This window comes from Oxyura jamaicensis, chromosome 5 (genome assembly GCF_011077185.1).
Source record: "Oxyura jamaicensis isolate SHBP4307 breed ruddy duck chromosome 5, BPBGC_Ojam_1.0, whole genome shotgun sequence".
Classification (NCBI taxonomy): domain Eukaryota; kingdom Metazoa; phylum Chordata; class Aves; order Anseriformes; family Anatidae; genus Oxyura; species Oxyura jamaicensis.
Genome location: NC_048897.1, coordinates 36,633,296 through 36,648,102, shown reverse-complemented (window position 1 = coordinate 36,648,102; position 14,807 = coordinate 36,633,296). Strand labels below are relative to the sequence as shown.

Here is a 14,807-nt window from a genome sequence, read left to right as displayed (position 1 = left end):
ATTCTCTCCTCCCCAACATTCTCCATCATTACTTCATAGGCAAGAAAAGCTCTTGGAAAGGGTCAGAAGGGAGAAATATTCTACAGATTCCTCCACATTTTTTGATTATGGACGCTTGGAAAGGTAGAGATAACTCCCAAATCCCCAATTTGCAGAAGTCCCAAAGCCAGAGGATACATGCCACCACTGGTAAAGAGGTCCTTTTAAGGGTATCTCTGAAACCCTCTAAGAACTACCTGGGTACTGACCCATTTATTGCAAGTCCTGGAATAAAAGCATCCCTGAAAGGTGCAGCTCACGGCCCACTAGCACCTGGACACGCTGACAGCCATTAGCACCAGTAACAATGGACGTTTCCTTCCAGTTTAGAACCCTGCCCTGCTGGGCAACAGCTGATGCTGAGCAACTTTTTTGAATGTCTAGTTGGATTCTGGGTCCTCTTGCCTGACAAACCATTCATTTTATTAGAGTTTCAAATAGAACAGACCAATCTTGAACTTTAAAACATTTCCGTAAACAGCAGAACTCATGAAAAAGGCTTCCTGCAGTCCTCGCATGGTATCCCGTGTGCCTTGTCCCACGCTCTGTCCCCTGTGCCGCTGAGATATTTCTGTAAGCTTTGCACCAGTGTGGGATTTGGAGGTTCCCTCTCTCTGTGGGCCACCTGTTTCCACAAAACTGGTACTCAACTTATCACAAAGGCCACAAAGATAACAATTTTGCTGAAATAATGCTTAGTGCTACTGGAAAAAGGAGTGAAGAATGCTACATAAACCTTTGTTTTCTTAGGGCCGAGGCTGTTTCAGGTAGATGTTCCATCAAATTTATCATTTCTACATTATATCCCACTGACACGATCCTCCCTAAACCTGCAATCTGAAACTCAAAACACCGTTTTATATATTCTCATTGAAAATATACGTTGCTAATGCCAGAGGAGAAACTGGAGGACTTGGTATGTGGGGGAGATCTGCTTTATTCTGGTGTTTGTTTGAAACAGTCCAAGTGAGGTAGAAGGTGTCAGCATTCAAATGTTTCACCAATATAGTTTCAGGCTGTCTGCTGACTTGAGCAGGTATTTGTTTAGATTCAGTTTGTGTTTTCAATGTTATTTGTACAATTGCAAGAACTAAACCTAATCCGAAGGCTTAGAGAAGAGAATTTTGAAGAAAGTGGGATTTTCAACAAATTGCATAGTAACCAAATATAGACCTGATAAAATGAAAACAGCAAAACATTATAATGAGCACCTGGACTGAGAATGGAGTGAAAGCAGTATGCATTTTGTCTACTTCACCTCCATTTTTCCAAACCTATTCATGCAAGTGAATTTTTTTCATTGAAAACTCTTCTACTGTCTTTGAGGGAATTTAGTTCTAAAATAATAACTTCTTTGGGAACAGGACCACTTGTTTGAAGTATGCTTAGCAGAACTGAACCCAGTACTTGCAGTACTAAAGCAGCTTTTGCAATAATAGTTTCCTGACTGAAACACGCATTTTCTGCTTCTTAAAATAATAATAATAATAAAAAACTTCTGCTCACAAAGTGGGAATCTACGTAAACAGATTTCCAGAACTGGACTGGAAACTCTTTAAGATCATTTCCAGTTCAAGAAATTACTTTCTGAGATTTATTCCTCAGAAACTGAGAAATATAATGGACTTGTACCTTCGATATACCACACATCTAACTGCATGACCTAAACATACATTTCCTCATAGATTTAACTGAATATAACACCAAGGTTCTTGTGCTGTGTGTTCTCCGAAAGTACAGAGTGAAAAAAAATACTAAAAAATGTTTTTTTGTTTAGTTCCTTCGTATTATTATGACCTTATTATAAGGTCCTAATTAATTCCTTATTAGTGCTTCTATTTGCTTGTTCTTGTAGGCTTTCCCTGCAAGTGTGGTACTATACAGTGAAGGGAAAAACAAACAAACAAACAAAAAAAACAAAACACAGTTTTGTGAATATTTTTTCCAGCTGGTATCTAAGATAAGTAATAATTACATTGTTCTAAAGAGACTGATGATATATATTATTCAAATTATATTTTCATTTTAATTTAATATGCATTCTATCTTTATTTGTAATATTACAGTCCTAAAAACGATGGGAAGTGGTGGTTTCTGTTTGGTACTTTGTTTCCTAATTGTTAGGAGACAGGCAAAATTTATGGAAGTTATTTTTCTACAAAGCCATTTCAGATTTGGAACATTAATTTGTACTGGAGAGAAGCCCAGGCTTTCATTATAACGCTCTCATAGGAAGGAGTTTAAACACGACTATTAGACTTGCTATATTTATACTTCAGATACCGCAAATCAAAAACACTGGAAAAATTCAATCAGGCTACCCTTATACACCAAGCCTTGTTATGTCAAAGATAAACCATAAAAATACAGAGACTTAAGGTGAGATATTGGGTTCAGGCACATAAACACAGCACTACAAGCCACAAAACCTCCACTTCATGGCGTGGATTCGTGTGAGCACTGTATTTTGCTAAGAACTCCATACAGCTCTCAGCTGAGGCTCAAACAGCCCCTAGCCCTCGGTGGATGTAGAAGTCCGGTCTCCCCAGCTGTCCCAGAGGAACATGCCCAGAACTAAGCCAAGGCCACCAACCCTTTTGCGAGATGGATTTTTCCAGGGCTCCAGCAACCTGGCATTCCCAGCTGCACAGCAGCCTCTCAGCTGGAGCTGTCGGAGTGCCTCCGTGGTATTAAAATTGGTGGATTAAAATCGCAGCATTTGCATGAGATGCGGGGATCTCCCACAGGCCAATGAGGACATTCAACCCAAACAGACAAATACTCTGCAAGTACTGCAGCCGCTACACCAATTTCTAAAGGTTTTGTGCCGCCTCTTCCATCACCAGCTCCTTTTCTCTTCCTCCCCTGCCCTCGATGCTCTAAATCAAGAACAGCGAGACATCTCTGCCCAAGGGGGGTAATTCAGGAGCTCCAAGCAGAGGGGTTTGTGCTGGGAATTTAACAGAAGTCAAGGATGCTCTATTGCCCTTTCTCTGACTAGTCTGGAGATCTTTTCAGTGTGATTCCTGCTACAAAATCACTTCTCACTCCGTACACGCTTACAGTACACTGCAGCACTAATACTGTGCACAGGCTGAGGAAGGAACTGAAGAGTGAAATCCTAAATAAGTTAGGAGTAATGATAAAAACTCCTTCAAGCGTCTAATCTAATGCTTCTGAAAAGGTCACATTTAAAGGAATGACATTAGGACATGAAGAATATTTTTGGTACTATGAGGATTTCTAAATCAAAGTATCCATTTTCTCTTTTTGCTAAAGAAATTGTTGTGCATACGAATAAAACACAAACATACGGAGCAAACACTGTTGTATCTATGTTAAGAGATTAACCTTGTTAGGAAAATCCACACTGGATTTAAATTTATTTAAATAAGAAAGTAACTTCTACTTTTCTTTAATATTAGAATAATGATATACTATTAGAATTATATTATTTAGAAAAAAAATAAAAAGGCCTTACTTCCTATCAATGTGGCTTACATCTTCCTACCAAATCCTGTAAACCCTGTTCGATTTCCCTTATTTGTCTTCTTTACTGCAGTCATTTCCCCCTCACCCTATCATCCCCTACTTGCTTAGCTGTGGCTGTCAAAGTGCTGTCCATGTTATAATTTGTCAGCTAGTTTATCTCTCTTTATGTCTAATTATGTATGTTACAACTGGTCACCTTCTTTAACTTACAGAGTTGCTTATCTTTGGCTGACTAGTTGCTCATCTTCTCGTTGCTTATTTGGGAATTGCCACAGAACAGAATGCCTTTCTCTAAAAAAATCTGTTATTTTTTTATTATTATTATTTTTCCTGCTCCGTCACTGCAGTTCATACCACTGTGTCTCCTACTCCTTACTCACAGCCGGGTGAAACTGGCTAACAGATTCAGGACTGGAAAGAGGAAAAGGCTGGCAGACAGCAGGGACCCACCCACAGACTCCTTTTTCAGGAAAACAGCTTAAAATGTGGCAAGCCTTTGCTGCTTTTCTGCAGCATCTGTGCAGTCACAAGAGGTAACTTGACACACGGCTTGAGTCTGAGCTGGTTACTGAATACACTGACGGTGTTCCATTTTATTTGAAAAAAGTTACACAGGGCAGAACTGAACACTTCATAATGACACCTGTATTTTTGTGCATGTTCATGAAAGCTAAACAGAAACCTCTTAAACCCATTTCTGGTTTCAGTGACAGAAAAACTCCCATCAATTTTGAGAGTACGAAGTCTTAGATGTGAAGCTGCCTTTAACAAAACTTTGAGATTTATTAAGATTTGAGAGAATACCAACCAGAGGAAAAAATATAGTCATTATCTTCTAATTTTTCTGAAGCAAAACGTGATGAATGAAGTCCCAAGAAGCTACAACAGCCAGATTTTGAAATTTTGGAAGTTCCAAATGTTCCATTTGAATTTTGTATGGGATCGTTTGCGTCAGAGGCAAAATATTATGAAAGTAATACAATGAATCATTCCCTGACGTGCACTATACATAATCGTCTAAGCCATTAATTAGATAGTGAGTGTATAAATAGTGCCTATGCTGGATTACACAAAGGCTCTTACATCTGCTCTTAGTATGCAAGAGTTAGGTCTCTCAGTCCTTTATGACTAATAACGTTTTCATTTATGCAGAATACGACTACTATTCAACCAAAGTTATATTTAAGTTTCAAAAACTCCTCTGACTTAAGAAATCTAGTGAAATAGTAGTGTACAGTAGACTTAAAATAGGCCAATCAAGAGTTATTTAACGAAGTAATTCTTGAAAAATGTTACAATTTTCCTAACTATAGGCTTCATTTGACCAATAAACAAAGTTTTGGATGAAAGTTACTCCTCTATTTTTACTCCCAAAGCACAAACAAATGGCTGTGTCTGTCAGCAGCACATTTTGTGATCAAAAATTGCAGGCAAAAGCAAATTCCATGAAGTTAATCCCATCAGAATTTGCTTGGGTCTGACTTGAAAAGTTCCTAATCAGAAAAATTCACTGGATAGTTGTACTTGTGCAAGACATCACGGAGTCATCCAGGAGATGTCTCTGTGGGCATGGCACCATTACTCAGGTGAGCAGGGCACCAGCTCACTGGCACAGCTTTGCCCTGAACTCTCAAGCCCGAGCACAAGAGCTGCACAAAACTCAGTCCTGCTTGATGAACCTGTGCTGGTTTCTACTGCTTCAATAAACTCATCATTATATAGTCCCACGAACCTGCATTTTGAAGGGGTTTCAAGATCTACTGCCAAACCAACCAGCAGATACCATCTATATATATGCACAGAGAGAGACATGCACACTATATTATTTAGTTTGTATTGTACAGATTGAAAAGATCTCTTCTGTTATTTTAATTTGTGCCTACATGGAATCCTCCCCCCGTTTCCATCAGCATTACATTTTCCACCTTCTCATATTTCTAACTGAAGGGACACAGCCAGCCCCATGCAGAATGCAGATCAGGGAAACCTTGATCCACTGCTGCAGAGGATGTTGCGGAGTACGGTCTGGAGCAAAACAGCACGTAGGTTTAATGACTTGAATCCTGTTTACTTCAGAACATTTATTTTGAAGCACGCAAGAAATCTGCAATGAAATGGGACTGATCAGGTACTTAAGTTCTAGTGCCATTTAAATTCTTTGCTGAATGAAGGTGGGATTAGTCTTATTGTGGGACTAAAAGTCACTTAGTAGACTGACCAAGAGACAGATTAAGGATACAGGTAAGTGATTTGCTGAGCAGAGATTTTAGTTTGGTAAAAAGTTAAGGACAGTGATTAACATTTCCCAGATTCTGATAAAATACACGCTTATGGTTCAAATGCAATTTCTGAAGGTTCTTCCTTCTTTGAAGATATAAATATTATTTTTCTACTTCTCTGCTAGTCAAAGGCAACTTCAGCTTCTGAAAAATCAAAATAGCACTACCAAACCAATGCTTGACTGTAAGAATTTGTTTACTGAAACAGCAAATAAAGGAATACAGAGGGGAAAACAAAATGAAAGAAAACAAAACAAACAGCAGCTCAGGAGGCACAGGTGTGTTAACAGCCAGAACACTCTTCAGATTAGCACAAGGATTTTCTGCAATGCAGGAAAAAATCTAAATCAAATGGTGGTGACTGTAAATATATGAAGCATTTTTACAGTCTTTTAGAATCTTTGAAGCCTGCACAAACTGCCTAAACATAACAGCAGCCCCCATGCAGCAATGATGACGACTTTCCCAGCGCCATAACATAAACGTGACAGAAATGTGTGTAACTGATTAACAATAAGCATGATTTCATTGCTGTTCAGGTATGCACCCATCACTGGTTGTGAGTGTTAAACACCCCAAGGCAGAAGACTGGATTAAAATAACAAAGCTTGTTTAGAGTATTCTGATTATTTGAGGTCGTTCAGATTATTCAGTTTATTCAATTCAGAGTATTCAGATTACTTGAGGTCATACTACAAATCTGTGACTACATTAACTCCTAAAATTACTATAGTAAATAACTTGGAGCTTTATACCCAGAACAAGGGAAAGAGACAGGGTTAATACTTCAGTATTTTTATGGAGAAAAATCTTAACCTTATTTGAACTTTCAAAAGATCTACATGCAAATCTTAAGTAGTATAGTAAGTAATAATAATTATTTTTTATTTTTGCTGATAAACCTATAATATTTTTGTTTTTCTCTAGTAGCCTCACTAGATAAAACAGAGTCCCTGATATGAAACGTATAAAACTTTGGTTCTTCCTTTACAATGACAAACCCAGGTGTGAACAAGAAACTCTACAAGAAGTACAACATGACAAGAAATAAGATATCCCACCTATTCTGTATTAATTCTGGACAGACATTGCATGGACACAACTATCTCACACGTTATTCACAAACATGACGCATTCCACCTCTTTCATAAACCGTGTAAGCAATTCCATGGTTTTTCTGCCAATTTTGCTCAGGCCCACAGATTTCTGGGTTAGCATGGTAAGGAATTAACATCTTTGCCTGTGCTAATCCCTGCTGTCTGTATGGATGTGTGGCTGTGACATCAAGCCATGCACTTGCAAAATACTTTGTGTAACTTTCTAAGCACACAAACAATAGATTCCCATTGAAACTAATAAACATTATTTCCTATTTTGAGCTAATTTATATTCTTTCTTGTTTGCTTGCTGCAACCTGAATGAAATTTAGGTCTTTTATCCTATTTATTATAGCTTTATGTTTTACAGACAATTACCTATCCATAGAAAGATTTGTAATAAAATTGCTTTCACGCTATGTAAAAAAACATCTACTATGGGGACTGAAATAGCATATAGATATGTATAAATATGGATGCACAAGATACTAGTTTTCGCCCAAGAGTTCATAGTTCAATGTAGTATTAGCCCTCATGTTCAAAAGATGTCTGACATCAGAGTTTTGAGTGACCCCTGTCACTAACTCAAGACGTGATCTGCCACCACAAAGACCCAATCTGAAAGCATGGTGTTATCTCACTAGACCTGGCCTTATGCAGCCGTGTACACTTTTGACATTACGGCACAGCGCTGAGTAATTCCGCCCACAGTTTTATACTGTTCATGCCATCAAGATCCCATCTAAAAATATTTCAGATATTTTCCAAGAGCCAGAGTTGGCCTGTGCAGACATATTCTTATGTCTGCCGTATCGTGTATGGTGAATGCCCCTATGACTATTCACAGGAAGAGCCACAGCCGATCAATCTGAGGAAGGAATTACTTTCTACCAACTTCAAAGCTTTCAAGCCTTTTATTTTTCCGCTGCGTTTGCACCAACACCCCACCAGGCCACAACCATCGGACCCACACCCGAAAGCCACCTCAGTGGTACTGCGCACACAGAATCCGCAGTAAAAAAAAAAAAAAAAAAAAAAAAAAAGCGTTTCGGCTTCAGACCCGCAGCGACTCGGGACAAGGGACACGTTGGCCCCTCAGGGGGCCGAAACAAAGCTCCCGACAACGGGGCGGCTCACGGAGCCCACCCGAGGCCGCCCACAGCGGCTGCAGGCCGGCGGCCAAGCCTCGCCTGCCCGCGGCACCCACCGGAGCCCCCCTGCGGGAAGGCGGCAGCTGCGGCCAGAGCAAACCCCGACTCCCCGCAGCCCCGGGGCAGGCCCCGGCTCCCCCGATCGGGCAGGCCCCGCCCGCCGCCCATTCCCTCAACCGCCGCCCATTCCCTCTACCCCCGCCGCCCATTCCCTCAACCCCCGCCGCCGCCGCTGAGCCCCGCACCTCGGCCCCGCCTGCTGCCGCCGCCGCTGCTCTCCATCCCGATGCCCATGGCCGCGGCCGGGCCCAGCGCCCGGCCCGATGGCGGCGGCCGCAGCTCTTCCCCCGCGGCAGGCGGGCGGGGCGGGGGTTGCCATGGCCACGGCAGGGCCGGCGGGGGCGCGGCGCCCAGCCCGCGGCCTCTGGGGGCCGCACAGCACCGGCCTTGCGTGGGGCGGGCCCGGGGGCGGGAGGCGCTCCCCCGGCATGGGCTGCAGTCGTGCGTGTGGTTGTGCCGTAACTCGGGATAAAGGGGAATCGCCGGTGGCTAGAAGCCTCTTGGAGCAATACGCTACTGTCTAGCAAAAGTTTTGCCACCTCAGTGAAAGGTGTGCAGGTTATTTGTTTTGCGTGCAGCTTGACTGGAAGTCAAAGAATATTCTCTGTCATCGAGCAACTTAAGCTAAACTACTCAAAATTACTCAGATTTTAGAGGAGAGAATGGCAAATACAGAACCTCCAGCATTTCCAGTGTGGTGCACGGAATTTCAAAATAAACAGCTCTTCAGAAATGATCCACAAGTACGAACTTCTGGAAAGTAGCATTTGATCCTACCACCGATGAAAGTATCAATGCTGATGTGTTTTGAATTTCTGAGGAAGTGATAGGCTTGTATTTTTGCCAAGTAGGTTGCTATTTTACCCAACATGAAATCTCCGTAGCATTTTTGCAAGAAAATCCTTCATTTTGAGTGAAGCTCACTGATCAGACAGGGTAGTGTAGTCCTTTACACAGCCAGGCACCTCAAAAAAGGGTGTTGTTCCAGCTGGAGGGAGGAGGTTTGGGAAGAAAAGCTTGTGTTAGTTTCTTAGGAAAGTGACACCTTTCATTAATAATGAAATTAGAACTATGTATTTGTTTCTGATGTGGAAAACTAATGTCCACACATTAGTTGATGCATGCATTTTGAAGGAATTACAGATATTTTAGCTCAGTTTCGTAATTAACAAGTAATTTCTAGGAAGTTGTCAGTCAGTAATTAGTCCAATCCAAAGAGAATAACAAAGTTTCTGCGATGAAAGAAATGCCGCTAAGAGGCTTTTCTTCTTGCCAGTAGGAAGGTGCTTCATTTAACTGTTCACACTTCAACGTGAGTTGTTGAAGAGATGTTGAAAGGAAAGGCATTTTAATTACAGTACAGGCATTATACCTGTAGGTCATTCTCCTTTGTGATCTGGCAACAATTATTAATTGTTCCCTTACAATTATTAACTGGTCCCTTCCAACTCGGATATTCTATGAATTAGAGGTAAAATACTGGTGTTTACGTAATTTGCTATCCTTTCTTATGTTCCAGGAAAATAGTTTGAATGTAGTTCACAATCATGGCAAAAACAGGAAGGTGATATTTTAAAACAATTTAGTCCTTTTTTTTTTTTTTTTTTTTTTTTTTTTTTTTTTTTTTTTGTCTCATTCAAAACTCCCAGGAAGTCACGAGGCAAACGTATTTATGCTGGATGAAACCTGGGGTTTATCTACCCCAATACTTTCTGTGTGACACTACCTCCTACCAAATATTTTAGAAAACTTTCCAGTAGCCAACATTTGAGTGTTGTGCGCATAGCTGAAGTTTATTGCTAACACCTAACAGTTGGTGTGCAGCCTGTGGCTTCACTTCAAAGCTTTGTTTGTCTGTGATAATTCTAGATATTCCTATTAGCTTTGTGAAGTACTCTTTGGATGTGGCCTTAGTTCTTGTGCTCCACATTATAGTGATTATTTTGACAATCTAATACCACTTTCTGTAAAATCAGCTCTAAAGTTAGTAGGTTTAAAATTTGTCTGAGAGATGACAGGAGAGGAAATACATGCCTTCAAAGCCTCATGGTCCCCATTCCCTCTGTCTTCCTGACTGTTTTTCATAAGATGTCTGTTCTCATGGTGTTTCAGCTTCCGTCAGCCATTAGGCCACAAATACCTTACTTTTTTTTGTCAAAACCAAATCTTTTGATAACATTTTTTTCTCTTATGTCTCTTTTGGATGTAGGGCAGTGGTATCATGGAGAGTATCTGATCTGTCAACTCCTCTGTGCACAAACTGCTAATCCAAAAGGCCCTGAATCCAACAGCTCTCTCATTTTCGCTCTCTCTCTCCACCTTACCCAAAGCAGATTTTTGTTCGCATGTAAAATTAGGGGAAGTGATTTCTGGAAATCATTTCCCTTAGTTCTTGTATTTCAGTGCCTCTGGCTTAGACTTCTTTGAAATAATTAACATAGTTAAACCAGTAGATTGTGGAGGTAGAGACAGTCCTAAAACAGTTTCCATATAAGATAACTGATGATACAACAGAGAACGTTAAGTGCAGGAGAGGTCACCTCTCTGTGGTATCCTGACCATTAGTTGTAATGTGCTGTATTGGCTGCAGAGATCATCCTACTGAAAACATCTGTCTCTATATATCTTTCCAAATGAGTTGCTCATAGTAATATTTTTATACTTAATATTTTTTGTTTTACTGTCTGAATTCATAATTTCAGTTTCCTAAATTCTCAGTGTATTGTACCCAACACACAGTAAGTAGTTTGTTCTCTGTGAGCCTAATAATGTATTTCTCATACTGTCCCTCCTATTGTTCCTATACTTTCCACCATGTAGATAATTAAAACACCCAAATGTGAGCATTTTTAGAAACATATCACAACTGTTCCCTTGGTTTCTAGGCAACGCAGAGGAAATGTAGCATTTTCCACTAGTTCCCTCTCAATCAGCAGCATCCTAGAAATGTCCCAGCTCTGAGATTTTTGACCTCCAATGGCAACACATACAAGAGCTTTATGTGTCTGTAACTGGTCTGACTCACAGTCCTTACATACTGTAAGTATAATTAAAAGGTAACCCAATTATATAGCTGTGTGTTCACACATTAAGTCCTGCAACATGTACTAAATAAAAATAAGCCTTAAAAGAAATTGAATCAGTCGTGGACTTTGATCCATCAAAGTAAGTTCAGAAATAAATAGAATGAATTGCTGCAGAGAGCCTGCCATTGTCAAAGAAATAACAAAACTTGTAAATTTTGTCCTTTCTCAATTTGGAAAGAGGAAACACAGCACTGAATAGCACTGAATGATGTTGGCTGTCTTTTTCAAGAGGGCATTTTCCCCTTTTCCTTGGAATGCATTACAGCAGAACATGGTTTTGAAGTGCATCTGCACTGGGTGAGAATGAAAGCAGCAGGGATATGTTATGTGAGTCACATTGGCAAGCGTAGATGGGTACCTGTCCCTATCCTGACAGGGGCTTACAGAGCTATTACAGACTCACAGAATGGCCAAGGCCGGGGGGAGATCATCTAGTCCAACCCCCCCTGCTGAGCAGGGTCACCCAGAGCACATTGTGCTGGATGGGATCCACGTGGGTTTTGAATATCTGCAGAGAAGGAGACTCCACAGCCTGGCTGGGCAACCTGTTCCAGTGCTCCGTCACCCTCACAGGTGACATTACCTGCTTGCATACTACCTCAACCCAGTGCATCATCTGACACAGGCACCTACTGTTTAGTAAATTTACTGTTGACAGCATGTAGCAACAAAACAGTATTCTTAAGACCAGGGTAGTATATATTTTTGTGGAAGAAGTTGTTAGAGAAAAGGATGCCAAAACCAGAAAACAGTCCATATGATGCTTACTTTATTTTGCACATTTAGCACAGACACGGGCCTGGTTTCTTCTGAAAAAGTGTGTGTGTCAGGCAGAACCTCAAACAGTTACAGTCTCATTTGGGACAGAGAGCAATTCATAATGTCAGAACTCCATGTTTATGGGATTTGGCCTCTTGGAAAAAATAGTTTGTATGTACACGGGAGAACTGAAGTCTGCAGTTTTTTTTGAAGAGACTTTGCTTGTTTCAAACCACTGATTTTCTTTCATGCTCTGTTTTCCTTACGGCTGTCTATCAAAGTAAGCCTACATATGCAGGCAGAAGACATCCCAAAAAACAGATCTACACACCATATTCATACAGAAAAGCCCTAAATTCATCACACTGTGTACTTTATGATGGAAATAAGTCTCCTGGGTTTCCTTGAGTTTTTATTTAGATCCATGATCCTTATTTTTGGCAGCAGTGCCCTGTATCTGTGCAGCTTCCTCACCTGCCTGTGCCTCAGGGTGTCAGCCTTCCAAAACACTGGCTGCTGCTCGCAGCAGGCAGCTGCTGATTTGTAACAATCCCCAGCCGGCACATTTAGACCATTACCCTCACAATCCGCTCTACTACTGTCTAGAAAGGAAAACGTTTCCCTGAAACATCAGAGGAAGCAGTGCTTTCTGAATGCTTTTAAACAGGCTGTCTGAGCAGATTTATTTGCTACCTACTTAGGAAATTCATGTGTCAGGCAAATGGAGTAGCTCTCACACAGTTGGTATGAGGGCAAAAAAGAAATGACTGAAGTAACTGCTGAAATAAAGCTTTTTTTTATTTATTTTATTATTTTTTTTTAAGCACAGTTTTGTAGAAGGAATTTCTTTTTGGCATCATGTTTGCATTGTGCTGCATGTGTTTTGTTCATTTGGTCCTTAGAGTTATTGAAAATAATGTAGTCTTGAAATATATTCGCTACTTTCAAAATAATACAAAAGTTACGTTTCTGACAGGGCTGGAGACTCCATGTCTTCATGGCATCACATTTGGTTGTTTTGTTATTGCTTGTATGACAACAGTAGTCAGAGATTTCTGTAAAGGCTAGGGCCCTACTGGGAATGAAGATGCCAAAACAATTAAGAGGAGATGGTCCATGACTTAAAACTTCAGGTTTTAATATGCTGTAATTTAGAATGCAATAAGGGAGCTAGCTTAAACTAAGATGGAATGTGATAAAGAAGATGAGAGGAACTAGAGGGATGTATTAAGGTTTCTATGAGCACAGTGTTAAACCACCATACTACTTGTCACCTTGGAAGAAAAGGTCTCCCATGCAGTACAAGTGAGTACCACCAAAGCCCCTTCAGGAAGCTGCTGTGCAGAAGTACTCTGTACATCAATTCTTTCTCTTCGGTTCTATACAGAGTTTTATCATGCATCTATCCCTGTGATACAACAATATTTTTGTATGTGGCAGGGAAGAAACATATAAATTGTAGAAGATGTTATTCTTGGATGTAATGTAATAAACAGTAGCAGGGGTGACTCAAGATCTGCTTATATTTATTCTTACACTGTGTCATTTTCTGTTTATCTGCTGTTCCCATGAAAGTTTACAGACAGGAGGCTTGTATGTGAAAAACTGTCCTTTTTTAGCACTGACTGCCTGAGAGCTGCTCTTTTCTCATTACTTTATTTGAACTATTGGTTTTAAAGAATACAGACTACAGTAACTAATGTTGTAATTGGAATTTTAAGGGGAAAAAATATGTAAATGTAAAAAACCTAGTTGTCTATCCCATAAGATGTTTTATTCTCTAATAGATATACCTATTGTGTCACATGGAAATGCTTACTCATAGTAATTAAAGATAAAAAGGATGAAAACATATTTTAATATTTCACTCAATAACAGAATAATAAGACTCAAATTTGACGTATATACATAGCTGTATTAAACTCAGTGGATGTATTCCTGCCTAGACCAAGATGGGTTGTCTATGTCTACCCAGCCTACAGCAGGCAGGCGGAAGAATGTCGATGTGGCATCTGGTGTGGCCCATCTACCTTCTACACAGCCATTACAGTGTGCTCGCACTCACCTAGCAGCATGTGAATCCATGCATGTGTTTGAACAAATGGGGTCCTGTGTGCTCAAGAGAGTTCCTTTAGCTTTGACAAGGTCAAGAGGAGGGATTCTCAAGGGTAGCTTTAGAATTGCCTACAAAACACAATACATATGTACTCTAATTTTCTACAGTGTGGACTCTTACATTTTCAGTATCTGCATGACTGTGTGTGTGAATGTGAAATGCAATTTTACTAGTAAGAGGCTGAAATTCCCAACTGAAATAATTTGGGGTTTTTATTTTGAATTAAAAAGGCAGTGTAATGACATTGCCTGTGTGTTTATGCATACTGGAAGATGAAAAGAACAGACTGAGAAAATATCTTGCATGCCATGTTTCATAAGCAATAGCAGTTTCTGTCACCTTAACCACTTGTAACTATGTGTGAAAGAAAGCAATGGGCAAGGAAATGGCAAGAATCAAAATGGAGGGTATGAAGTTTAACTCTTGCAATGAAATCATCTAAGAGTATTTTTTCTGTGGAATCATTTCATTAACAGTAAAACAAAACATCTTAGGAAGAAGTACAGTATGTGTGTTCTGTTACATTGTCTAGGACTTTCCTTCAAATAAAATTTATATTCCAATGAAAAAATCTGCTATTTAGTAAGTTTGTGAGTTGATACTGACATCATAAGACTTCAGGAATATCCATGTTCCAATTGAGACAGAACCTGAATTTGGTATAAGAACATGTTCCCCTCCACAAAAATGTTACATGCATCAATAAGAAAAGGGGAGTTCAGTTTGAT

The 14,807-nt window shown here is 40.1% G+C and overlaps 1 protein-coding gene across 1 annotated transcript in view; it reads right to left on the bottom strand.

The window, feature by feature from the left end:
- The window catches only part of SPATA7 (spermatogenesis associated 7), a 41,474-nt gene extending 33,074 nt beyond the window's left edge, over positions 1-8,400 (bottom strand). The window contains exon 1 of the mRNA XM_035327257.1: positions 8,304-8,400. Within this exon, the coding sequence (XP_035183148.1) occupies positions 8,304-8,352 (49 nt within the window). The 5' untranslated portion in view covers positions 8,353-8,400. The remainder of the gene's footprint in view (positions 1-8,303) is intronic.
- Positions 8,401-14,807: the final 6,407 nt, after the last annotated feature.